General features: G+C 48.4%; 1 protein-coding gene across 2 annotated transcripts in view; it reads right to left on the reverse strand.

The window, feature by feature from the left end:
- Positions 1-691: 691 nt before the first annotated feature.
- The window catches only part of NAA50 (N-alpha-acetyltransferase 50, NatE catalytic subunit), a 199,974-nt gene continuing 175,537 nt past the window's right edge, over positions 692-25,128 (reverse strand). For both annotated transcript variants that reach the window (XM_069635869.1, XM_069635870.1), the window contains exon 5: positions 692-1,404. In XM_069635869.1, the coding sequence (XP_069491970.1) occupies positions 1,224-1,404 (181 nt within the window). In that variant the 3' untranslated portion in view covers positions 692-1,223. The remainder of the gene's footprint in view (positions 1,405-25,128) is intronic.

Raw genomic sequence — 25,128 nt, forward strand, 5'->3', positions numbered from 1 at the left:
CCCCGACCCCCTCAAGGGCCCCTACATACATATAATGCAAAAGGTCCCTTCCCGTTAAAGGAGGAAAATCGGGTGCTGAAAAAGGACCGTTTAAACTCCGACAGTTCATAGACCATGCCGTTTCATTAGGAGTTGTGGATATTATTGGCACCAGGGCAGTGTTCAGACCAATTCTGCTTTGTTAAGGTACTAGCTAAACCTGGCACCTCTGCCTGTGAAGACCAATTGAGAATTTAGAACATGTAAGGTGGGTTGAGGTTACCTTGGTTAAAGCATCTGCCTCACTGCTTGTGAGGAAGTAACAGATGTAAGAACCTGCTTAGATATTCAAAATGGTTGTACATCCATACGGTGAATTGGAAAATTCCATGCTTCTGGGACTTGAGGCTTTACAAACTTCTAAGCTTTATCCAAGAAATAAAATGAATGCTACCAAAGCCGTCAACTTCTTACCAGTCATGATGAAATGCAACTCTTAAGTCGATAGCCACATGAACGGTAATGGGTTAATCAATGAAGCAAAGCAAATACCTGCCTGCAAAGACATTTTTGTGTAATACACTTGCAAATAAACCTTTGTTTAGCCTGCATACACACTGCTTCCAAGTAAAATAGAATAGACAGGTCCCCTCACTGCACAACCCATCCCATTCAGGTGTAGTGTGAAAATAAAAGCGACAAACATGCAGACTTTAGGAAAAATGCAATGTTTAAAACGGTTTAATATTCAACTTGAAACTGTTAAAATGAAGTCTTGCCGAAATGCTCAGATAGAGGTGTGGAGTGCATAGCAAAGTCCATTCTCTTGCTTGGAAAAACCCATGGATGTGTGAACCAAAGAACTGGATAGTTATTCTTTCATCTTTTTATAAATAGATACAGATATATGTCTAAGTTCTGCCCTTCAATGTGAAAGCAGAAAAAAAAAACTTCACCCATTCTCCCAATTGATATCTAAAGAAATGTTTGGGGCCATCCCCATTCCAAAACCAAAGCAAACGCACACACCCCTTTGCCAAGAAGTCCCAAAGCATGTCTAAAAATAAAACCAAAACAGAAAGTGAGTTTACAGTCCACAGTAAAATATTTCAATTGTGTGGGGGTCAGCAAAGGCATATTAGAATTGTATATTTAAGAAAGGGAGGTGGAAAAATCTGCTTTTGATGAGCCTCTTATTTGGCAACAAGCAAGTGCAAAAGTGTTCACTGATTAAATAGGATTTTTTAATTATCAGTCTTCTGCACATCTGCATTCTGGGCAAGGGAAGTGCTCTTGAGGTTTTTCTGTAGCACATGGGCATCTGCTGGCTCTATCCTCTTGTAATAGTTTTTCTTGGTCTCAATTATCTCAAAACCAAACTTTCTGTAGAAGTAGATCGCGGACTCGTTGCTTATCTGGACGTGACTGGAAAAAAAAAAGAAAACCAACTATTTTGTAAATTGTCAAGTGAAGAAATAAAAACATTTATAATAATCTGTGAAGCATTTTACATGTCTGCCAAGTTTCTTTCTACAAAGTGGGAGAAAGCCAGCATATTTATGCAGATGTTGGGTTCCATGGAGCCCACAATTGCAGTCATTACATAGTAGTCCAATAGGCCTCTAAAGAGCATCAATGTTAAAGACCTGTGATGTCCTGAAAAGGTTATATAACCGGCTCTACACTCGTGGGATCTGCCCTACAGCATCTCGTTCAACCCCACCAAGTTCTTCCCTCTGCTTTATCCTGCTACTGAGCCGGCTCCTTCCTCTAAAAATCACAAAACGCCGCAAGCCATGGTATTCTGTAAACAGTTCTTCACTTCATCCCAGTCTACTGTAACATCCCCCGGACTGTCACTATGTACTGCCATTGTAATCGAGTCCAGGCCCCATCCGTTTAGCCTGTGCAACTTTGGCTACTGTGAAAACCCGTTTTGCTGTGGCAACCCTTTTGTCAAATAACTCCCTTTGCTGTATTCATATTCCGCCCACCTCAACCCTCCCCCACGGCCAAAATGAGATGCTATTGCTCACAGTAGCACTTCTTGCACCAGATTAGCCACAGCTACAATTTCTCTCCAACCTAAAAGAGCAAATCCTGGCTGCTGCTATTCCCTTAACTTTTCACATACACACGTTCTCCATTATTTCTTTTAATAGTGGGGTTTCACCCATCACCAAAAGCTCAGATCCATGCACTTTGATGGATAGCTAAAACATACTCCCATTTGTCGATGCCCTTTACAACCGCGCATTCAAATGTCGCTGCGTGTGCGAGAGAATGATTTCTGCTTGACTGTTTCCAACACGGTTCTCAAACTCGTTAAAAATAGTTTATATAAAAAAAAATAAAAAATAAAAAAAAAAACACTGCTAGGTAAACGCACAGAGCTCTTGCCTATTCAAACGGTCACGCTCCTTCACACGAGTGCACGCAGGTGCTGACCAGCACGCCAGGACCCAGAAGCACCATCGGGGGAGAACGGGTGTGTTTTGGTTCAGGGGAGGGCGTACGGAACAAATCCCACCAGAGAGGGTGGGGGGCGAAGCAACGTCTTTTTGCAGGCCAAAAATAATCGGCTGAAAAAAACCATTAAGCAACCTACAAAAAGCGGAAAAAAAACCCCTCAAACTGTCAGAAATTATGTTAGTCACTGAGTAACATACTCCTAGTCCATAGTCTCCCTCCATACTGTAGGGCATCCCTAGCTTGGGATGGGAAATTGAACCCTTTTCACCAGAAAAAAAAAAATATCTTTTCCCCCCCTCGCTCGCCTGAGTCCACCCACCAGTGCCACTCAGTCCCCTTCGACGCGTCGGCTATATTACAATTGCCTAATGACACTGGTTTAAGGGAGAGAATGGTAAGTATGGAGGTACAGGGACTACATTAGTCACTACAGTGAGTAACAATTACTCCTACATCCCGTTCCCTTTCCTCCATACTATATGGGCGATTACAACTGAATGCAGCCCTGGGGAGAAGAGTTGCCCCTCGAGGAAAACAAGTTATTCAAAACTGCCTGGCCAAATGCTGTGTCTGATCTGGCGCTGGCATCCAAACAGTGTTTGCAGAAGGCCGACGGGGAAGCCCAAGTAGCCGCCTTGCCAATAGTCTGCCATGGAACGTGTCTTTGGAAGGTCACAGCTGCGGCCTTGGCTCTGATGTGGGCGTGCATGTTTGCTGGCAACAGCATGTGCTGCCCATCATACACTTCATTGATGGACCTCCCCATCCGCCTCGCTATTGAGGCCTTGGATGCTTGACAGTCTGGTTTGTACCCACCGAAAGTGATGAACACAGCATCCAATTTACAATAGGATATATAATATTTTATTTATATTGCGCCCATACACAAGTGTTTCAAGGCGCGAAAAGGCAAGGGTCCGAGTACAAGAGTGGACAAAACAATGCTCTTACTAGGCCCAATGACATTGAAAACGCGCAAGTGCAGGGAAGGGGAGGGGAAGTGTGAGGGGGAGGAGTGGAAAGTGCACAAGATCAAAACAATCTGTAGTGTTGCCATCGGTTGGCAAGAGCACGACTTAAGTGCAGACAATGGGTGTCAAGTAAGTGCCGGTAAGGAGACTGTAGGGTTGCAGACAGACTCGGGTGCAAGGGTTGCAGCAGGCAGTGTGGGTAAATTGCAGGGTGGGCAGGGTATCTGGGCCCAAAATCAGAGGGTAGCCAGATGCCCAAAGCAGAAATAGATCAGCAGGGGAGAGGAAGAGCAGGCAGAAGCAAAGAGGAAAGTCTTGAGGTGCTTCTGGAACCGGAAATGGGTCTCAAGTCTGAGGCAGGGAAGCTGTTCCAGAGGGATGCCCCAGCCGAAGGAAGATCTACCACCAACTCGTTGCTTGGAGAAGCGACTGAGGGAATTGGAGGTGGAGGAGTGAAGAGCTCGCATAGGAAGGCATTTACAAAGAGTTGGAGGTATTGGAGGCCCCAGAAGGCCTCGTGGACAATGCAGCGGGTCTTGAACTTAATCCTTGCAGCCACTGGGAACCAATGCAGAGATTTCAGTGCTGGAGAGATACGATCCCAGGGCTTGAGGCCAAGGAAAAGTCTCGCAGTTCTGGTCTAGATGAGTTGCAGGGGATGGAGAGTGGAAGCAGGCAGATTTAGAAAGGCTGTTGCAGTAGTCCAGCCTAGAGAGAACCAGAGATCTAGAGACATTGAGCACTTGGGGGGAGGAAAGGAAGAGTACCTCTGAGGAGGTGCAGTTGATAGTTTGACTTAGACGTCAGATGTGAGGAGAAAAAGAGCATGGAGACGAAGATGACCCCAAGGGTCTTAGCCTCACAGGTGGGAGCAGGAAGAGGGCTAAGGGAGGCTGGCCAGAGGGACAGGGAAGGAGGGTGCAGGTGTGCTGAGGAGAATCTCATCCTTGCCTGGCATTAAGGCAGAGATCGTTGGAGGCAGACCACTCCTGGATAGACAGATGAGAGAAGGAAAAGGGGTGGCACAGGGGAGCCTGAAAACAAGCTGAGTGTCATCCGCATAGCACTGAAAGTTGGAGCAGAGAGCTGCAATGCGGTGGGCAAGATGTGCCAGGTTTTGGTTGAACAACCAGGGAGAGATGTTAGACCCCCTGGGGAACACCACAGGTAGAGAGAGAGGAAAGGAAGGACCCAAGTTGGACCTGGGAGGGTCCATCAGAGGAAAGAGGTCAGCCACGGAAGCCTAGTCCTGTCCAGCTAAAATCTTAGAGCACGCCTGACGTCCAGACAATGCAACACCTTTTGTGCCTCTTACTTTGAATCTGGAAAGAATGTTGGAAGTACCATCTCCTCAGTGAGGTGAAAAGACAACCTTTGGGAGAGCTGAAGGGTGCGTCCTTAGCACCACCTTGTCCCGGTGAAACGTGGTATATGGCTCCGATGCCACGAGCGCCTTTATTGCATTGATCCTGTGTGCTGAGGTAAGGCCAACCTGAGCAGTCTAGTTACCAGCCTGATATCTGCTGATGCCATGGGCTCGAAAGGCTTGTGGGCTAGGGCCCCCAGCATAATGTTAAGGTCCCAGACCAGGTGTGGTTGCTTCACTGGGGGGGAATACAGTCTGGTCAGACCTGCCAAGTGCTTTTTGACCACCAGATTGGAGGACAAGAGGTAATCTGCAGAGTTTTTGTAAGCTCCTATGGCCAACAGGTGTCTACCTGCACACCCGAATGTGCCAGACACGAGGAAAAAAACAGCACATGGTCTAGCGTGCATGCCAGAGGGTCTACCTCGATTGCTTTGGTCCAGTGGCAGAACCTGGTCAATTTGCTTTTGTATTAACTCCTGGTGGAGCATCTTCTTGCCCCCTGGACGATGGCCAAGTTGTCCTGCAACAAGTGCCGATTTCTTAGGGTGACGTGTTCAGGAACCATGATGCTAAGGCTAACTTCTGCCAAACGGGATGAACTACAGTACCTCCCTGCTGGGATAGGAGGAGGCTGGTCTCAATGGAAGGAGGGCTGGAGGTTGATCAGACAGTCGGATGAGTTCTGAGAACCAAGGTCTGGCTGGATACTGCAGCACTATTAAGATTAGACAAAGCCTCTGCAACTCCTTGACCTGGCATGGGACCTTGTGAATCATGGGTGGGGCATATTATGCACACATGTTCCACTGTATCCTCTGCCTTGCCACATCCACAACGCACTGGTGGCATCTCCTGTTGCTCTGGGTGGCGAATAGGTGTACCTGATGGTGGCCCCACCTGATTCCCCTCAGGACACCCTCGTTCAACTGCCACTCTTACTTGTCGACCCCCTGCCTGTTGACTCTGTCCGATTCCAGGTTGGTCTCCGCTGGGAGGTGGACTACTAAGGCGTAAAAGTTGTTTGAAAGTGCCCACTGCCACATTTCAATGGACGGCCTGCAGAGAGGAGGATACCTGGTGCCCCATTTCTTGATGTAACACATGCATGTGGCGCTGTCCGTCTGAATGCAAACGGACGTGTTGTCTGCAATGGGGAGGAACGCTTTGAGAGTAAGCCAGATGGCCATCTCGAGCCAATTGTGATGGAGCCCGTTTCCGGATTCCAAGAGAGCGAGAAATGTAGCTGCAGCCTCCTCTTTCAGAGCCGTCATTATTCCAAGCAGGTATTGGTACCAACATGCTGAGGCCCCCTTGATTGATTGCAGAGATCTCGTCTTCCGAGGGGAAGTGTTACACTCACCTGATATCCACGGGGACACCACTCAGCCCTGGCTGGAAGATTAGCACTCTCGAACCCTCTCCCTTGATAGTGTTGGACGTGGATAGCACCTGCAATACAGGAAAACTGGATATAAGGCTTAAATGTCTCTTGGATTGATTCCCACCTCCCTCAGCCACAAATTCCTCCCTTAAGTCTAGTCTCTCTCCTCACCTTAATATTAGGTATGGTGTGCTCTGTCCTGCGTCTCTGCAGGGGCGCGTGGGCGTTCTGCGACCTAGTTGCTTCACTGGTGCATTGCCCCGTGTTCGGGTCCAGGTCTGATGTGACTTCGATTTGCTTGATGAGGTATGTACTACTGATTTTACAGTAGTATCTTGTCCTTTTCCTCTTTTGCCTTTTTGTTATTAATGTCTCTAGTTTCTTTCCCTCAGATGAGTTGGGGTTTTGGCGTTGCTGTGCTGTATAGGATGAGAATTTCAGCAAGGTAAGTGAAAGTGCGGTGCGCAGCACTGCCTTTTCTTTTTGCTAAACTGTGCCTGCGCCACTTCCTTTGCTGGTCGTTACGATGTCCTGGGCAGCTGGGATGTTCCGAGATCAAGGAGAGACTGCACCTGGTAAGTGGTTTTCGTTGTCCTTGGGTGGCCATGAGCGAGCGCTCACTAATAATGTGTCTTTCAGGTTGCTGCAGCGTTCCGAAGATGGATGCAGCGTCGCGATGAAGAATCCCCGGATCGCGTGTATTCAGGTGAGCAGCTGGTGGTAGTTTGAAGAAGTAAGATTCAAGACCAAAGCCAGGCTACTTCTTACAGGTAAGCGCTGAATAATGGTGGTGTTCTTCCAAATACAGGGTTCAGCACATGGCAGGCTGCAAGAAACCCTGGCGATCAGAACTGGACACAATGAGCGTTACGCTACTAACTGCAGAATAACGCGAAACATGTGCTGCTATTTGGGTGTGGCTTATAAAGCACAAGTAAAGTAGTTCCAGATAAAGTCGTCCCAGGCCTGGCCACACCCGAAACACTAACCAGCATAGCTCAGTTCTTTGGAACCGAGCTATGTGAGTGCCTCCATGTTAACTGAAGTCCCACTCCAAATGTTGTCCTTCACATAACAGTATAAGCCTGGCTCCAAGAGAGTCCCCGATGGTGTTTTGTGGCCCTTGAGGCCACAATGGAAGCCTGTAACATGGCCCCAGCTGAAAGGCTGGTTTGTCCATAATGACCAGGGGCGTGAATCATGACAGGAAGATCTTCGCCACCCTTGTATCCCAAATTAGTCCCAATAAGGCAAAGGACTGAGTGGAAAGAAAGTTATTTGAGGTTGGAGAACCCAATTCAGATAACATGTTCAATAGGCTGGCTGCTGTTCGCTTGACTCCCACAGGTGACTCGCTTGCACAAGCCAACCGTCGAGGTATGGATCAAAGGTGGTGGCCTTCCGCTCTGAGCAGGGCTGCCACCGCTTTCATTAAAGACCCTCGGGCTAAATTGAGGCCAAATGGGAGGACCTTGTATTGGACATGAAATCCCAGGATCCTGAACCATAGGAAGGAACGATGGGGCTCCCAAATTGGGACGTGCAGATAAGCATCCTTCAGATCCAGGGAGCACATCCAGTCTCCCCGCTATCAGTGCTGGTGTAACCATCTCGAACTTTTGAAGGGGTAGGGAAAGGTTCAAAGTGGATAGGTCCAGTACAACTCAGGCTAGCCTGGTTCTTTTTCTGTATGGCAAAGATACGCAAATGGAAGACCATGCCTTGCTGTGAGCCTGGAACCTCCTCCAGCGCCTGACTCACCAAGAGCGAGCGGATCTCTGCCAGAAGAGTTGCTGTCCCAATCTGTGGGAGAGGGGGGGATGAGGTATCAGCAGGCATAAGCCTGAGAAAACCACTGAGAAATCCATGGGTCCACAAACCTTGCCCACCAGGAATGAATGAAGGGCAAGCCTGCCCCCCACCGGAAAACACTGGATCTGGATAGCACTGTCACAGTTGCTTTCCTTCGGAGGCTGGTGCCTAGGAGGGGGGATTGGAAGAACCCATTGTGCGATTTGTGCTGCTTGCATTGGTGCTGCCTAGGCGACCTGTACAGCTGCCTAGAGCAGCGCTACTGTAAGCCCTGAAGACACTAAAGGTACGACCTCTGTCGGAGCGTGGGTGACTCTGGCTACAGCTCTTGGGCACAAGCTTAGGTAAAATTGCCTGGGACTTCGCTGTTTGGGAGCGGTTTCTTTTCATCAAGCTCCTAGTATGTAGATTAAACAAGTCCCCCGAGCCCCTCGAATGGCAGGTCGAGAATGGGTTCCTGCACGTCGGAGTTAAACTTAGTTGCCTTAAGCCAAGCTGTCCTCATGTTGGTGGCAACAAAAATAGCCCTGCCTGCTTGGTCTACATGTGCCACTGTCAACTCCATGAGGTCCTGGGCTACCATCTTAACCTCTGCCAGACCTGCCTTGAATCTCGCCAGACTATGGGCCGGAAGCTCAGGAAGCAATTTTGCAATCTCCTGCCATAGCTTTCGGTTTACCGCGGCTAGCATGGAGTCTGCATTAACCTGCCGTAGGCGTAGTGTAGCATTAGAATATATCTTTTTTCCACAGGCTTCTAGGAGTTGTTCCTTCCTTGCCTAGGAGGGCCATAGAAGGTGTAGACGTGGATGTTTGTGGCTTAACATACAGACATGCTGCTGCTATAACTGAAAAGTGAGGTTGGGGTGGACTGACATCACAAGGCAGCCACCCTCTGCTTGCCTGCCGATATTTGGCATCTAAGCGCTTGTTTGTAGGCTGTGTAGAGTGGGTTTACCCAGCACTCTGTTGCCAATGACAATCTTTCTGCAACAAGATCCCAGATTTAGTGGCTGATCGGATGGTGAGCGCCTCAGCCAAGACCCTGGCTTCCGGTTGCTCAGCCTGTGGCTGCGAGATTCCCCAGGTATTCCACCACACCAGCCAGTCTTTCATGGAAGGCCCCATCTGAGGTGTCTTTTGTATCCTCGTCATCCGTGTCCTCCGCTGTGTCCTGCAGGTCAGGGCCTGCTTGTGGGGTGCTGGAGGGTGGTGCAGGCGGGTTGTGGCATGCTGATGGGATGCAGAGGCTGCGCCTGGGGGTGTATATGGAGCGCAGACCCCGTGACCATCTGTGCCTGGGGTATCATATCTACGCTGCTTCTTCTGGGAGGTCCCAATCTTTGAAACTAAATGCCTAGTTTGAGAGGTTAAGATAGAATCCTCCTGCTCCAATCCACAACTATCAGGATCACGGACTTGTCGAATTTCACCCTCCTGAAGACATGAGGCATGACTGGGCTGATGGGAACATGTACAGGTGTAGAAATTCACAGAACACTACCAACATGCCTGCCCTCCCTCCCCCGAGCTCCTCAGAGGATAGTCCCTGGAGCGGAAGAGGTCAAATATATTGCTGAAGTTGTACACCAACAATCTACTAAAGGGGTTGCCCAAAGGACAAAGAGCCCTTGAAGGACTTCCTGAGCCAACTCACTCATGGGAGACCGTGCTCTGCCTGCTCAGAGCATACAGATCCTCTTCTCTGGGTAGGTGAACAGCCAACAGAAATCCTATTTTGTTCAGCCCTAAACCTAAGCTGCATTGCCTCCCTGCACAGTGGAACTGACTACACCACCTCTCGTTGAGGTAATGGCAGCCATTGTGTTGTCTCATCAGTATGTCCTTGCTGTGTGCAGACCAGTCCGATTGCCTGCAGCTCTATGGATTCTGGCACCAGGAAATTGCAGGATGCAATGAAGTCAAAACCTCAAAGTTGAATGTGGGTAGATTGGCGTTCTGAAATCAGGTTACTATCAGCAAGATCTGTTGAGCCCTCTACTCAGGAGTCTAAACCTTGCCCAAGGAAAGGGACAAAGACTGCTCCAATGAATTGCAGCTTTTGGAAGGTATCACCTGGGACTTTAAGTTGAGGGAGAAGCCCAGTTTGCGGAGATGGTGGCAGATGTTGAGATGTTCCAGAGAACAGGCCCTGCTCAGCCAATCGTCTTGGTAGCGAAAGCTGTGAATCCATGCCCTCCTTGGATACGCTGCCACCACTGCCATCAACTTTAAGACACTCCGGGCAGAACTCTAAACTGATGAGAACTGCCAATGGCAAACCTCAGGCACTCTGTTCTTGGGATGCATAGGCACATGAAATGAAGCATCCCGAAGATCAGGGACATCAAATCCTGGCGCTGAAAGTCCTGGAGGATGTGCAAAAGCGTGATCCACTTTAATCAGTCCTTCCCGAGGAACTTGTTCAAGTGTCTAAGGTCCAAGATGATCACAGTCCTCCATCCTCCTTAGTAACCAGAAAATAGGTAGAGTACCAACATTGGCATTGTTAGACTACAGGTACCCTTTTCCACGGTTCCTTTCTCCAATAGGTAAAGAATCTCTTGTAGAAGGAGCAGATCTGGTTCCCAAAGAGATTGCTTGCTCGTGGGAGAATCTGAAGGTCTTTTTAGAAAGGGTGACAGTACCCTTGAGCCACTGACTGAAGGGCCCATGCATCTGAATTCATGCAATGCTTTTCTTGAACATGCTGTTCAATCTGCCTCCTAATGGACAGAGGTTTTGGGGCTGTTGCAGAGGGCATGGAGGGTGGCTGTGTGGGTAGTCTTTCCTCCACAGCCTCTCGGGGCACGTGAGAACCTCCTTGGTCCTCTGGGTAGATTGGCCTCCTCCTCTTTGGCCAAAAGAGGAGTAATATCGAAAGTAATGCCCAATCCAACCCTGTTAAGGAAGGTATTTGTTGCAGTTGGCCCAAAAGTTTTTGCAGCAGCTTTAGAAGCCAGCAGCTTTAGAAGCCTGCAGCTTCTCTAAGTGGTCTTCTGCCTTTGGACCAAAATGCTTAGGCCCATCAAAGGGCATTCCCAGTAGCCTTGATTGGACATCGGGGGAAAACCCAAATTTTCGTAACCATGCACATTTTCTGGTCATCGCACTGGTGTCCACACACAGACCAAAAGTGTGATGCATCAAGACCAGATTGGAGGGACTAGCAGAAAGCCTCCTTGCCATCATTGACTAGGCTGTTAAAACCCTCCCTTATGTCACCCTCGGGAATCTTCTCTGCTGCCTGCGAAACTACGCTCCATAGAGAACACGTAGATTTTGCCAGGGCACAAGGTGCATTAATGGCTTTCAGTGCCATGCTTCCCACAGAAAATATTATTGGCTAGTGCATCATATTTCTTATTGTCCCCATTTGGTGGGATGTTGGATAAGTTGCAGTTCTTTAGGTGGAAGTAGCTACCTGCACCACCAAACTCTGGAGTAGGGTGTCTGTAAAGAAACTCTGGGTCAATAGATAAAGACCTGTACTTTTTCACCAACTCCTTGTTCACAGCAGGAGTGGTGGCAGGTTTGTCCTTTTTTCTAACATTGGGTTTTTCAGAGCTGTGTGGCAAGGTATCACAGGCTCCTTAGGAGGGCCTCTATCCTGGATGTCATCCTGAGTTTTCCTTAGCAGGACGCCCATGAACGAAATATTCCATCATCCTGTACATAACGCTTCTATATGCTGCATTAGGGTGGGTATTCACATCAGGTATCAAAAGCCACCTCAGGGGAGGTATCTAGACCATTGGCATCTTTCAGGCAGCTAGGTCCTCTAGACTAGATTGATCAGATTTTTCGGAAACAATAGGTGTCCCAAAACGTTCATATCCAAAGGGTCGGACATCTTCGTCTTCATCAAAGATGGGCCCAAAGGACTTGGAAAAAAATCCTTTAGATAGTGGTTTAAAACTTGCAATCTGATCTGAGGTCGACAAAAGGCACTTGATGTCGACTCCAACAAAGTCGACCCTGAAGCCTTGGACTTCGATGAAATCTCTGGTCGACACCTTCAACCATAATAGAGAAGACAACCCTGACTTAGGGCATTCAGACAGGTGGGTCGAACCCTTGACCATTCCCTGCTGGTCTTCGATGACTTGGTGGGATTGCTTTCTGATGAAACCTTTCCCACTCAGCCCCCGGGCGGTCTCATCGGGCAAACATACTTGCCGCTTGTCAGGTGAGGGGGGTAAGAATATACAAACAATGCCATTGGTCTTTCTACTTCTTTCATGACGAAGATTGATGGGAATCGCTCCTACATCTCGATCGTTTGCAATGTTTGGAGCACTTCTTAGACCTTATTGCATACTTGTTTCTGGTAGAACTACCTTGGGAGAACCTCTTTAAAAGAAGTGGAGGCCAGACTTTGAAAGCAACCTAGGGTGAGTTTCGACTTTGGCTTCAAGGCCTTGCTAGTCATCAACTGGCAGGAGCACACTCAATGACTTTGTTCTCCTTGTAGAGGCACCAGAGGCATTCCGTGCAGATCGGTGATCAACACCTTCGAGTCACAGTCCTCACATCTCTTAAAGCCTGTTTTCGGCATAGACCTATTGAAAAATCAAAACGAATTATGAAAGTTAGAATCGCTGAGGCGAGCCAAACCAGAGCATGTGCTGTGAATGCGGAAAAACTGTACCGAGCCAACAGACGCAGTGTGTGCCATTTATACCATCAACGTCATGTCCGGATGCAGAAATGGTAACTGTCGAGGGTCAGCACCCTCTGCGGTCAACAATTTTTTCCAGAGACTGCAAAGCAGGATATGGATACAAAGAGGAGGAATCCGTGGGAGGACAGAATCCACTAGAAATGAGAGATTAAACTAAAAATGTCCATGATAAGTACTTCTTGTAAATTTAAACACCACATTCTGAACTAAATTACTATTGTGCCCAAGCCATGACCAACATTGACTTGTTTCCCCATTAAGAAATGTGATTTAAAAACTGTCTGCAACATAAAATCAATTCATAATCCCAGATCTTATCCTCACAGACATCACTTCCAACAACCCAATGGGCCACTTGAATTCCAAGTAAAGTTTCTGGTGCATGTGTAAATATGATAAAAGGTGGGTCATTCTTATTTCAATCCTTTTAACTACAACGTGGTATCCAATCTAATCCATGGATAGACCGGCACCCGTAGAACTATGTGCCTCAGGTGTTTGTTGCCTGCTCTTCACCACAGTGGCAAGATGGCATTTGTTGAGATGGATTTTTAGAACCAGCCCTGAGTGAGGGTTCTGACGACACCCAATCGAGCCAAACTCAATCAAGTAAGGTGGTAGAGAAGACAGACTTGTACTTCAGGAATTGGGGCGGTTGGTATGGTACGATGGAGCACTGCAATCAAAAGTATAAAAAAACACCACTAGACCTCAACACTATGCAACGAATATAAGAGGCAGTTAAACATATACATGGGTATTGTTACTAGAGAAAGCCAACACTTGGCTTGAGGTAATGCTGGAGGTCTTCAGCAGGCTGTTTTTCGCAGTAGTGTTGCCCAGGATTACCCCAAGACCTCCAATGGAAAGGAACAGCACCATTCAAACTGGCAGGCACTGAGCAATCGGGGACAGCCTCTTGTCTCCACATCTGCACAGCAACAGACATACCCATGGCTAGAATGTGGATTAGGACCAGGCAGTCCAAGCCCCCACACCCTGCGAGATGCTCAGACCGACACTTCATGTGGTAAACTGTGTTCTATGTTATATTGTTATTAAAAACATATAGACCCCAATGTCCACCCAAAAGTATCTGGGCGCTAACAGCAATCGGAAAAGGACTACCAAAAGACACCAACATATAATTAAAAAAAAACAAATGTGTCTTCATACACCACCTCAAAGACTGGTGGTGGTGAGGCCCATTGGCGGATGAGAAAAACGTCCCGAGTTCCAGTAGGCTCTGATTGCCGCCAGATAGGCTTTTCGGGCAAGCCAGCTGGCCATCAACTCGATACAGTTGATGAGGGCCGCTTGCTCCTGACAGAACCCTCTCAGTGGACACTGGCTGTCCAAGGTAGCTTCCCATCCTGCTAGGGACGAGTCAGTGGGGATGGTAACCTGTGGAGAAGGCTGACGAAAGGGCCTGCCATCCTGTAGGCACCAAAGAAACGCTCAAACTCTCCCCCCAATATAGCCCTTTGAACATCGATAATACCACTATGACTGCTCCATCAGCTGTAAAAACCTTGGGAGTGTACCTCGACTCCTCCCCGTCTATGACACGCCAGGTCGGTGCCATAGCCTCCTCTGCTGCCCTCGCCACAAAGATAAACGCTGTCAAGCCATTCGTGTCCACCAAAAACTGCCCATCAATTGCCAGAGCCACAGTCGGCACCATGCTCGACTACTGTAATGCCCTCTTCCTAGGCACCTCTGCCAAAAACCTCAACAAGCTCCAGGTCACACAAAACAATGCCCTCAGAGCAGCATTGAGTATACTAAAAAAGGAACACATCTCCCAGGCAAGGAAAGACGCACACTGGCTACTGGTTAATGGGCGCACTCTTCAAAACCATGGTCATTACCCACAAGTGCCTGCCACTGAACACCCCTCCATACCTATCGGAAAGGATCACTCAACACTTCATCCAGACCCACTAGAGCGCATCTCTCTAACCAGATCTATGTCCCCTCCTTTAAAAGATCAAAGGCAGGAGGCTCCAGCTTTCAACACCTAGCTCCCAAAAACTGGAATGCCCTCCCCACTGCACTCGGAAATGAAAAATCCTACACAGTACGCCATACAATGCTGAAAACCAAACTGTTCAACTAATCTTGTCACTTCTTTGTAACCTGTGACACTCAGGCGATAACCAATGAACACGCATTTCCTCCATGGGTTGTTATATTGTCTGCATTGTCGTTCCCCCTATGCAAGTCTATACTGAGCAAGCACTATGTTACAGTGCCACGATACCCCAGGGCCGATGTGCGCTATACAAATTCTAATAAATAAAATAAGTAAGTTGCGCCACCAGACTAGGTTGTGACGGAGATGCAGTGGAATGCTGACCGGCTCCACCTGGGAAACCCTCCGACTCCAGGAGGCTGCGCAGTGTAACTGCAATTTAGGCGTTGGTACTATCATGCAGAGGTCACTGTTCTGCCTCCGATGGCTGTGATCTTGTCCTCCGAGGGGAAAATTCTCTTGGAGCTCATATCCCAGATGAGGCCCATGAACGTTGGAGTCTGCCTGGGCTCCAGCTGTGACTTGAGATTGATGGAAAATTCCAACTCGTTTAGTGCAAGCATAAGGACGGAGGCTGTGTGGAGCACTTCCTCCGGAGACCTTGCCCTGATGAGCCAGTCTAGGTATGGATAGGCATGGTGACGCTCGGCCCCAAGTATGGCTGCCACAAGTTAATCGTCCTGTACAGATCCTGGGGGCCGGATTGAGGCCAAAGAGTAGACACTTGCATAGGAAATGGAAGCCCATGATCCTGACCTTATGAAAGGCCCGATGGGGCTGCAGATCAGTACGTGGAGGTAAGCATCCTTCATATCCAGGGAGCACATCCAGTCTCCGTGCACAATGTCTCCTCAATACGCACCGTACCTCCTCTTATCTAGTTCCTAATCTGTAGTGGAACAGAACAGGATGTGACCTCCCCACCCCCCAAGGAGAAGGTCCAGGTTGTGCTCCTGGGCGTCCGGGTTAAATTTGGTCGCCCGTAGACCGGCAGTCGTCCTGCTGCCAGCAGTAGTACAAACAGGACCACCTGAAGTGTCAATGTGCGCCACAGTGGACTCAATTATGTGTTGCGCAACAATTTTTGGCCTCCGCCAGCCCTACCTTGAAGCATACCAGGTTCTGCACCAAGGTGGGCGTGGAGTGTGGCTTTAAGAGTGCCAACAGCAAGGGGGGGGCCTCTTGCTGCCTAAACTTGGTGTAAAGGCACCTGTTGGTAGGCTGCGCCGAATGGGGTTTAAGCTGTGACGTGCTGACCCGAGCCGGCTGCTGAGAAGGGGGCTGCCAAAACCACTGGGGGCGTAGGAGCCAGTGTTGTGGGTACTGGCATGGGCAGCTGGGGCTGCACAGGAGCCAGGGGCGCTGGAACCAATGGCGGAGTGGCCGTGGGTGCTAGCGACAGAACCAGAGGGAGTAGGTCTGAGGGTCCTGGCTTTTTCAAGAAAACCAGTCTTAACGGGCCAGTGGAGCGCTTGGAGGCGTGGGCAGGGGCACAGGGCATTGAGGGTGCTGCAGCCTGAACCCACTCTGCCTTACTGACTGCGGGTGCATCGGCCCTGCGACGATAAAGGGTATGCCGTGGGCCATGTACTTCGTGAAGACCAGTCCCACCTGGAAACTCGTTCCCCTACCAGTTCCCCAAAGGGTGTGTCGGACAAACTGCCATTTTATCTGGTCCGGCGGCCATTTTGTCAGGTTGCATGCCGTGTGCCTGTGTCGTGCTTGCAACGTTGGGCCCACCTCTTCCAAGACTCCTGGCGGTGGAGGTTGAGGCCTACCCTGCACCTCAGGACAGGGCATGGTAGGCAGGATTGCCGTTGGCGATGCTGCCGGTAGTGCGGCATACAGGCACCCCCTCAGAAATCTGTCTTCTGGTACTAGGGTGTAGCCCTTCGGACCAAACACTGGTAATAGAACCATGCGGCACCTCTGCTCAGTCACCGGTAGGATCTTGCGACCTGGCAGCCGGTAGCTGTAGTAGCAGCCTCAGTATCTGCACTGGTACAAGAACCTGGAAGGTCCCTCCCATGAGCTTGTGCCTCGTGGACAGACAATTTTGCAGGGTGTGTGGTGCGTACAGGCGCCCCCTCCGACATCTGTCGAATACTAGGGCATAGACCCAGTAATTGAGCCTTGTGGCTCCTCAGCGCAGTCCCCGGTAGGATCTTGCGACCCCTTGGCCTGACGGCTGGTAGCTGTAGCAAGCAGCCTTGGTACCTGCCATGGTAGCAGGAACTGAAAGGTCCCTCCTGCTCTTGCGCCTCCTGGGGGAGGAGTCGCCTTTATGGGGTATGTGGTGCATACCGGTGGCCCCCTCGGACATCTGTCTGGTACTAGGGCAGAGCCCCTGGGGTGTAGACCCGGTATTAGAGCCTTGTGGTCCTTTAGCGCAGTCAACAGTAGGATCTAGCGACCCCTCGGCCTGTAGCTGTAATAGCCTCAGTACCTGCACTGGTACAAGAATCTGAAAGATCCTACCCACTCTAGGTGCGGATGATAAACAGTGCCCTTACCTTGGGCCTGGACTTGTCCTGACGAATTCCTTGGAGTCCTCTGGATGCAAACTTCTGAAGAGCTCCCTCCCCCGGGCTAACCTGTTCTTCAGAGCGTGTTGTAAGAGCGTTGAACGCGGTACAGGACTCCCAGCCGTAATAAGCACCAAGGCAGCGTAGGCAGAGCATGGGGGTCAGAAGTAGGGAGGAGCCCCTTGCAGGCTGAACACCTGCTGAAGTCAAACTGTGCCGGAGAGTAGTGTGGCGACAGAGGTATCCGATTAAAGACAAGACAAAGTAAAAACACATCTCTGGGAAAGAGTGTGTGGAATTACAGGCCAAAAGCCTAACCAGGGGGCACTAGTGAAAGCAGTCCATTCCCGTTGCTACAGAAAAGACTGAGGAGTGGCGCTGGTGGGCGGAGTCAGTGGAGCCCATGCCCCCAGGGTCGCGTTCCAGCGCACCTCTAAATTTAAAGGGGAAGTTTTTTTTTTCTGGTGAAAAAAGTTCTGTCTCCCGTCCCTAGTGAAGGACACCCATGCAGTATGGAGGAAAGGGGACAGGACAAAAGAGTACATGGCGGTGGGGTTGTCCGAAGATCCTCACCACCTTGTCTAACAGGAGAAAGAACTTGAGGGCCCAGAATACAGCCCAAAGTCACAGAACGTTGATGTGGAGGTCCACTATCCAGTGTGGGCTCCCCATCCCTCTAGAGGCGTCCATGGTGACCGTCTTCTGGTAAGGGGGAACCTGAAACCAAGCTCCCTGGATGAGATATGGCCGTACGCCCCACCACTGTATTGAGACAAAACTCCTCGTTGAGTGAGACCTTGTCTGCAAAGTGCCCAGACACCTGCATCCACCTTGCATCCAGGAACTCCTGCCTGGTGAGGTCTCATGTGAAGTCTCCACAGGCAAACGAGGCTGATGCTGGAGGACACCATGACAACAGCGATTTGATGGACCGAGCGGTCGTCGCCTGCACCAACAAGTGCTGTACCTTGCCCTGTATGCGCACCCTATCCTCAGAGCGTTACGCCAACCAAGTCACTGTGTTGAGTCTGGCACCTAGAAACAGTGCGTCCTGAGATGGGGGTTGAGCAAAACGGATAGTTTATGGAGAACCCCAACTCGGTCAGCAGATGTATGGTCTTCGATCTGTGCTCTCCCACCAGGGTGCCAGAGCTGGAACGCACCAGACAGTCCAGGTTGGAGTAAATGTGGATGCCCTGTAGACGCAGATGTGCTGCCACTGGGTCCAGGAACATCGTAAAGACCTCCAGGGCTGATTTCAGGCCAAAAAGGCAGAGCCCTGAACTGGTCATTGACCTTGAACCGTAGGAACATGCAGTGTTTGTGACTCAAGATGTGGAAGTAGGCGTCCTCCAGATCCAACGTCAGAAAATCCCCCTTGCTCCAGCTGGCAGAGCATGCACTACAATGTGACCATCCAGAACTTTTGGGACTTACTTGAGGCGAATATCTACGAACGGCCCCCACCTCTCTTCTTTCGAACCAGAAAGAATGTTGAGTACACTTGAGCCCCAGAGAGGCCGGGGACAGATTCTATTGCCCCTTTCTGTAACATGGCACGCACCTCTTGCAGAAGCTGTGGTCCTGTGTTCTTGTAGCAGAATCGGCTGGATACGAGGACACCTGCGTTGGAACTCTGTGGCCCTGTCTGAGAGAATCTAGTACCTATCTGTCCACGGTTATTATTCCCCCGCAACCCCCAAAGTGCTTGAAAGCCGGCCTCCCACCGTGGTGCCTAGGTGGGGGTCCAAGGCCACAGCCGCTTGACAGGCGGGGGGTGGGTCTGAGGTATGACCTTCCAGTGGGGCTGCAGCCGTCTGCTGCCTCGAGAGCGACCCCTGTATGCTTCGAGAGGAGCATGGAGGCTGTCGGTACGGCCTATTATACCCCTTGGAGGATCCTCATTTACCCCTGGAAGAATGCTGGCCATTGCAGCTGCAAAGTTGCCAAGGAGCATTCAGTGTCGGTTTTTATTGCTTGCAAAGACTCAATCGCCATTCCACAGAGGTTCTCCCAGAATGGCATATCCAGTACCTTAGTCTGAACATCCGGGCCGAAGTTCCTTACCTTCAACCAACCTTGATGGAGGGAAACCCAGGACCACGATGTCCACTGCCAATGTGATGACTAATCCAAGGCCACCTCCCCCATCCTGATAGAGCTCTAGTGCCCCCCGACCTTGTCTTCAGACAGGAAGCCCAGAATAGGACCCAACTTCAGCCATAGTTACCATTCGTAACGCGACAAGATGGCTAGGGCGTTAGCCGACTTGATGGTAGAGGCCATGTAAATTATTCTCTTGCCCATTGCATCCAGCTTCTTCCACCTCCTGGTCCGAAGGCTTATCCACAGACAGTTTTGCAGGGTTTGGGGAACTGCATCTTTGAAGAGGACCCTTTCATTGTTAGGCTCACTGTAGAGGCCGCTGATGATGGCAATCCCCTTCTGCCCAATTTTGGACCAGCATCAGCGGCTAACAGCCGCGTGGAGATTGGCCTTCTGTTGGTGCCCACGAGCAGGGCGTCCTCAAGGATCTCTACCTATTGGAGGGCGTTTGCCCCTCGAACAGACCGGTCCTAGATGAGGCTCAATTGCCCCAGTTGCATCTTCTGTAACATTTCCTCTGGAGATGGTGCCTTCAACAGCCAAGCATACAGGTACGTATAAAGCTGCACCACCTTCAACGAAAGGTGAGCTGTAACTACAACCAGGACTTTGGCGAACACTGTGGGGGGGCTGAATTGAGCCCGAATGTGAGGCAAGTGTACTGGTAACGAGACTTCCCTATGTGACCCTCAGATACTGCCAGTGTTCCTTGAATATGGGAATATGAAAGTATGTATCTTGAAGGTCTATAGATTGCAACCAGTCGTCGTTCTGAAGAGCCGTGAGAATCAGAGGCACAGTTAACATGTGGAAAGTCTTCACTAGCAGAAATTGGCTCCGCTCTGGATGAATTACACTCGTCTTTTTTGGCATTATAAAATAGCAGGAGTAAAACCCCCTGAACCAATTCTTCGTGAACCAATTATATTGCTCCCAAAGAGAGAAGTTTTCGAAACTCTTAAGTTTCCAAAGATGATTTTTGGAACTTCAGAGAAAACTGTGGTGTATTTTATTGTATTGTTCGTATGTAATTTGCCTATACACGCATCTCGCAAGGCGCAACAAGGAAAGGGGGTGCGGGGGGGGGGGGGGGGAGAGGGGGGCAGACTATCCTACTAGGCCTTGTACATTTCGGATTGTGCAGGTATTTTTAATGCATTTAATACCAAAGGTCAATTTCTAGCACGGATCCGGGATTCAAACTAGTGTTGCTCAGTGTGGTCTTGGAAGCAAGACCTGCGCGTTGCCACCAAGCTATCCTCCCCCTTCACTTAGAAGGAAGGTCCAGGGAGTAACCGTGGCAAAAGATATTTAAAACCGATTTTGACGTTTTCCCATTGATGTAAAAAACTCTAAATCCTTCCTGCTAACAGGGTGGTTGATCTTGAGAAGCTCAAGTCAAGTGTGTGACCCCCGACACCCTCTTAATTGAGGAACAAAAAGATTTAGTGTTTCGGGTGAACCACTAGTTCCTTGAAAACATGGCAAAAGAGTCCTGATACGGTTGTTTCACGGAGATCCACTGAATGATTTAGCTACAGTAAAGCTCGTCTTGCACTTCTGAAGTGCCAAACAGCGTTTTACTATCAAAAAGGAAGGTCTAAAACCTTGTCCTGAATGTCTTGATGTAGGGACATAGCTGCCAAATAAGCATGTCTATGTATGCAAATAGCACCCGTAATTACCATGCCATAGTGTTTGCCAAATCTAACAACCTGGAGTTGTTGAATTGCCGCCTTTCCCTTCTGAGATCCAGAAAGAAAATTAATCTGCCGCTTCTTGAGGAAGCAAATCTGTAAAGCAACAGGTTTTAACAATTAAAAATATAAAAACCTACCAAAACCATGGTCTTATTGACCTGCCTTTTTATCAAGACAGGTAATTGGCTCTAGAACCCAGTGATGAAATGCTAACAAAGACTCCTTCCTCAGTCTCCTATCAGATATCCAGCTGGTTTCACTGGATCTACTGGCTGTGAGGGTTGAGGTTGTGGTCAGGATTTTTTTTGGCTCTTATAAAACTATAGTAGGCAGTGGCACAGCCATCTCCTAAGGGTTAGGGCCTCCTGTGGTTCCAGAATTAGGTTGAGAAACTGTTTCAAAACACCTTTTACAGACCGTTTCCAATCAGATGCCCATTCCCATGAAGTCCCTCCCAACAGGTTGGTTTGTTTATTTCTAATGCGCACCAAACCCAGAGGTAACAGGGCGTAGCAATACGAAGATGCAAGGCTTACAAAGGTTTCAAAATAGTTCACAATATAACATGTATTTACAGGTAAAATTACAAAGGCAGTGACAATATATAGCTATAAGTGTGCAGGTTATATACAGTTCAATTCCATCTATCATTTACAGTGCTAGGCATAGACAACCTGGCATGGGCAGTTGTGACAGCCTAACTAGAGTTCAGTAGAGTGGAGGTGGTTGATGTAGCTGTTTCTAATGATGGATAGGGTTGGTCTACTCTCAACTCGTGGGGCAGGGAATCCAGAGTTTGGCTACCTTCACGGGAAAACTATAACCACCAATCTTGGGTAGTCTAAATCTTGGTACCACAAGGCAGTTGGCGTTGTTGTAATGTGGATCTGAGGTGAGGTGGTGACATCACTGTTACATGGAATGTTGTGATGTCAGAGTGAGTGGAGTGTTGGGATGTTACGCTTTGAAAGCTGGGTTCAAAGATTTACAGTTGAGAGCTATGCTGGCTTGAGGGGACATGCCAATGTTGTTCCTGACAACTAACATGTAATAAACCTACTTATATTTTACCTGCTGGTCCGGGTGTTACTCCAGGTATCAAGTTTTTACACGTTACCAACTCTTGTCCGTCTGCTGGATGGATGTTCTTCTATTAAGTGTCTATTAAGTAACTAGGGGCAGCATTGTTTAAAGCTTTGTGTGTCAGGGAGGCCATTTTTAGCTGTATTTTATTATAGGTAGAGAGCCAATTATGGTGGAGTCTGGTCGAGGAAATATGTATTCTTTTCATGCCTAGTGCTGCTCTTAAGGCGCTATTTTGCAAAATGTGTAGCATCTGGATAATGGCTTTGTTAGCGCCACTTTAGAGAGCATTACAGTAATCTAGCCTAGAAAGTATTAATGCTCTTGCCAGGATCATGCAGCTGTCGTTTGAGAGGAATGGCTTGCCAGCTCTGATAAGCTTACATGTGTAGGCTGTGGTAGAGGCCAAAGATTTCACTTGTTTATCAAAGGACATGGTTGAGTCAAGGAAAAATTCAAAGGTTTTTACCTCCTTAGTTGCCCAAATGATGTTTCCATCGATTGTAAATGAGTATTCATGTCTCAATTTACTGATATTATAGGGAGTGCCTAGAATGATCAGCTCTGTCTCATTCAGGCATAGACCGTGGGTGGCCATCCATGCCTGGATGGGATAGACCCCATTATCCAGTGCCAGGTCCTTACCATGATCCCCAGAAAGAGGGAGGATAATCTGTATCATCTGCATAGTTAGTGTAGGTGATACCCAAAAGGTCCAGATCATCGAACAAGGGTTTGGTGAATATACTGTATAGGGTAGGGGAGACACATGAGACCCGAGGTACACCGTACAGGATTGGGGTGGGGTCTGCCGTTACCGATGGGGAGAACACCCTCATAGTTCTCACTCAGGAATGATTCCATCAATCTGATAGCCTCTGTGGAAAAATAGCCTGCTGAGTCCAAGTGCCTGCATAGGACCTTAAGATCCAACAAGGCCAAATGCAGCTTAGAAATCAAGTAATAAGAGCAGTGCTGTCTTCCGTTTATCTCTCAACACATCAATCTGTGTTTTCAAAATCAAGGCAGTTTCTTTCCCCATGTAAAGGGCGGAAGCCAGATTGTCTAACCCCTAAGAGCTTATACAGCCCAAGGTATTTTTGAATCTGGGTATAGGCAACTTGTGAAGTATTTTGAGTAGAAATGATACCGTCGTAATGGGTGGCAATGAGTGGATCTAATGTTTGCTTCTTAAAGAGTGGGAGAACCCAAGATTGTTTTAAGTTGGCTGGGATGGTGCCAGAAGAGAATGAAGCATTTATCAATTTGGAAATAAATGGAGAGGTCTCTAGCAGCATCTTTTATAATCTGTGCTGGGCAGATATCTCCTTTGCAATTGGATGGTTTGAGGGATAAGAGTTTTTTCTACCTCTAAAACTGATGTTTTCGTGCAGCGGAATCTGTTAGTCTGGGCAGTGGGTATATCTCTAGGTAGGGGGTGTTAGAGGGATGTTGTAGGTTCAGCGTTTATTTTATTAGCTAGTGCATGTTGAATATCTGAGCACCAGATCTTATTTTTGGTACATATGTCAGGTATAAGAATCGGGGACTCTAGTTCTTTTAATATGGTGAATAGTTCCTTCATACTTCAATTAGGATTTGGCAATACGCTCATTTCAAGTTTTGTTTTGCCAGGCAGACTTCATTTTTGTAGTGCGTAGAGATAGTTAGCTTGTGTTTATTCTCAGTCGAGGGGCATAGTCTCCAGGCAGTATCACACACTCTTTTCAAGAGACGTAGGTCCTTTAATTGTGGAATGAACCACTTGTTTAGGTGGGCTTTAGCTTTGCTTGTTCCTGGTTTGAGCAGGGCAAATTTATCCAGTGTAGTAAGCATGATTTTGTTGCATTCATGCACCAGTCTACTAGGGTCTAAATTATCCGACAATGAATTTAGGGTAGGGAGAATAGCAGGGATCACTTTGTCCACTGTAATGTTCTTTTTATTTCTAGTTAGACAGGGTGGCGCCTTTTGTGGGGCAATATGTGGTGGTCTGGTAGTGGAGTGTGAAAGACAAGTGAATGGTCCGTCCACAGTTGTGGTGTGATAGAAGGAATAGTGGCCGTGCAATTATAATCAGCTACCCAGTCTAAGGTTCTACCCTTAAGGTGAGTAGGGTTGTTAACTTTTTGCGACAGTCCCAAGTGCATTAAGGATATTGGTTATTTCCAAGGCATACTTGTCTGCAGGATCATTAAATCCCAAGTTAGTCACCTAGCAACAGTAGTTGGGCTAGTAGTTATTGGCTAGTGTACTGTGCAGGTCCTACTCAAATGTCCCGAGAGGACCAGGGGGTCTGTAGATTAGATGCACAGTAAGTGATTGAGAGTTATTTAGAGGTAGTTTGTCAGTGAGGATTTCACATGAATGCAGGATTTGGTGGGGGACTAGTCTCAGTGAGCGGCTCTGGAAATAATGGCGATTCCTTCACCTCGGGTTCCATCTCTCTTGTCTGGAAATAGTGTATCCGTCTGGGATGGCTAGCATAAACGACAGTCCTGCAGCATTATGTAGCCAAGACTCTGTTATAGCAAGAAGTCCAAATTACCTTCTATAATTAGGCCAGCTATGTCTATAGCGTGTGCAACGAGGGATCTCGTATTTAGAAGTTCTCCTTTAACATAGGTTCACAGTGCAGGATGCGACATGGGAGGAAGAGAACAAGTTAGTTACCACTGGTAACGTTCTTTCGATTGGATGTTCCTCCCACCTTTTCCTTATCTTTGATATTTCCTAATATCCAGCTTGCCGCTTTGGAAAAATGTTTCCCCATTAGGGTGCTGTGCGTCGATTAGGGATGTAACGCTATAATGGTATACCGTTAAAGATACCGTGAACCACTTAATTGAACAATAATAACAGTCACATTGTTTATACCCGTATACCGTTAATACCGTTTAGTGTGCTTTTCAATCTGATTTGGAAAGGCTGCAGTAAGCAAGTGCTGCACAGTCTTGGTCTTGCATTGTTGGATGTGCCGTTTGCCAAGTAGTTTCAGTTGGAGCAGTTTTT

This window comes from Ambystoma mexicanum, chromosome 7p, assembly GCF_040938575.1.
Source record: "Ambystoma mexicanum isolate Mex_15411 chromosome 7p, UKY_AmexF1_1, whole genome shotgun sequence".
Lineage (NCBI taxonomy): Eukaryota > Metazoa > Chordata > Amphibia > Caudata > Ambystomatidae > Ambystoma > Ambystoma mexicanum.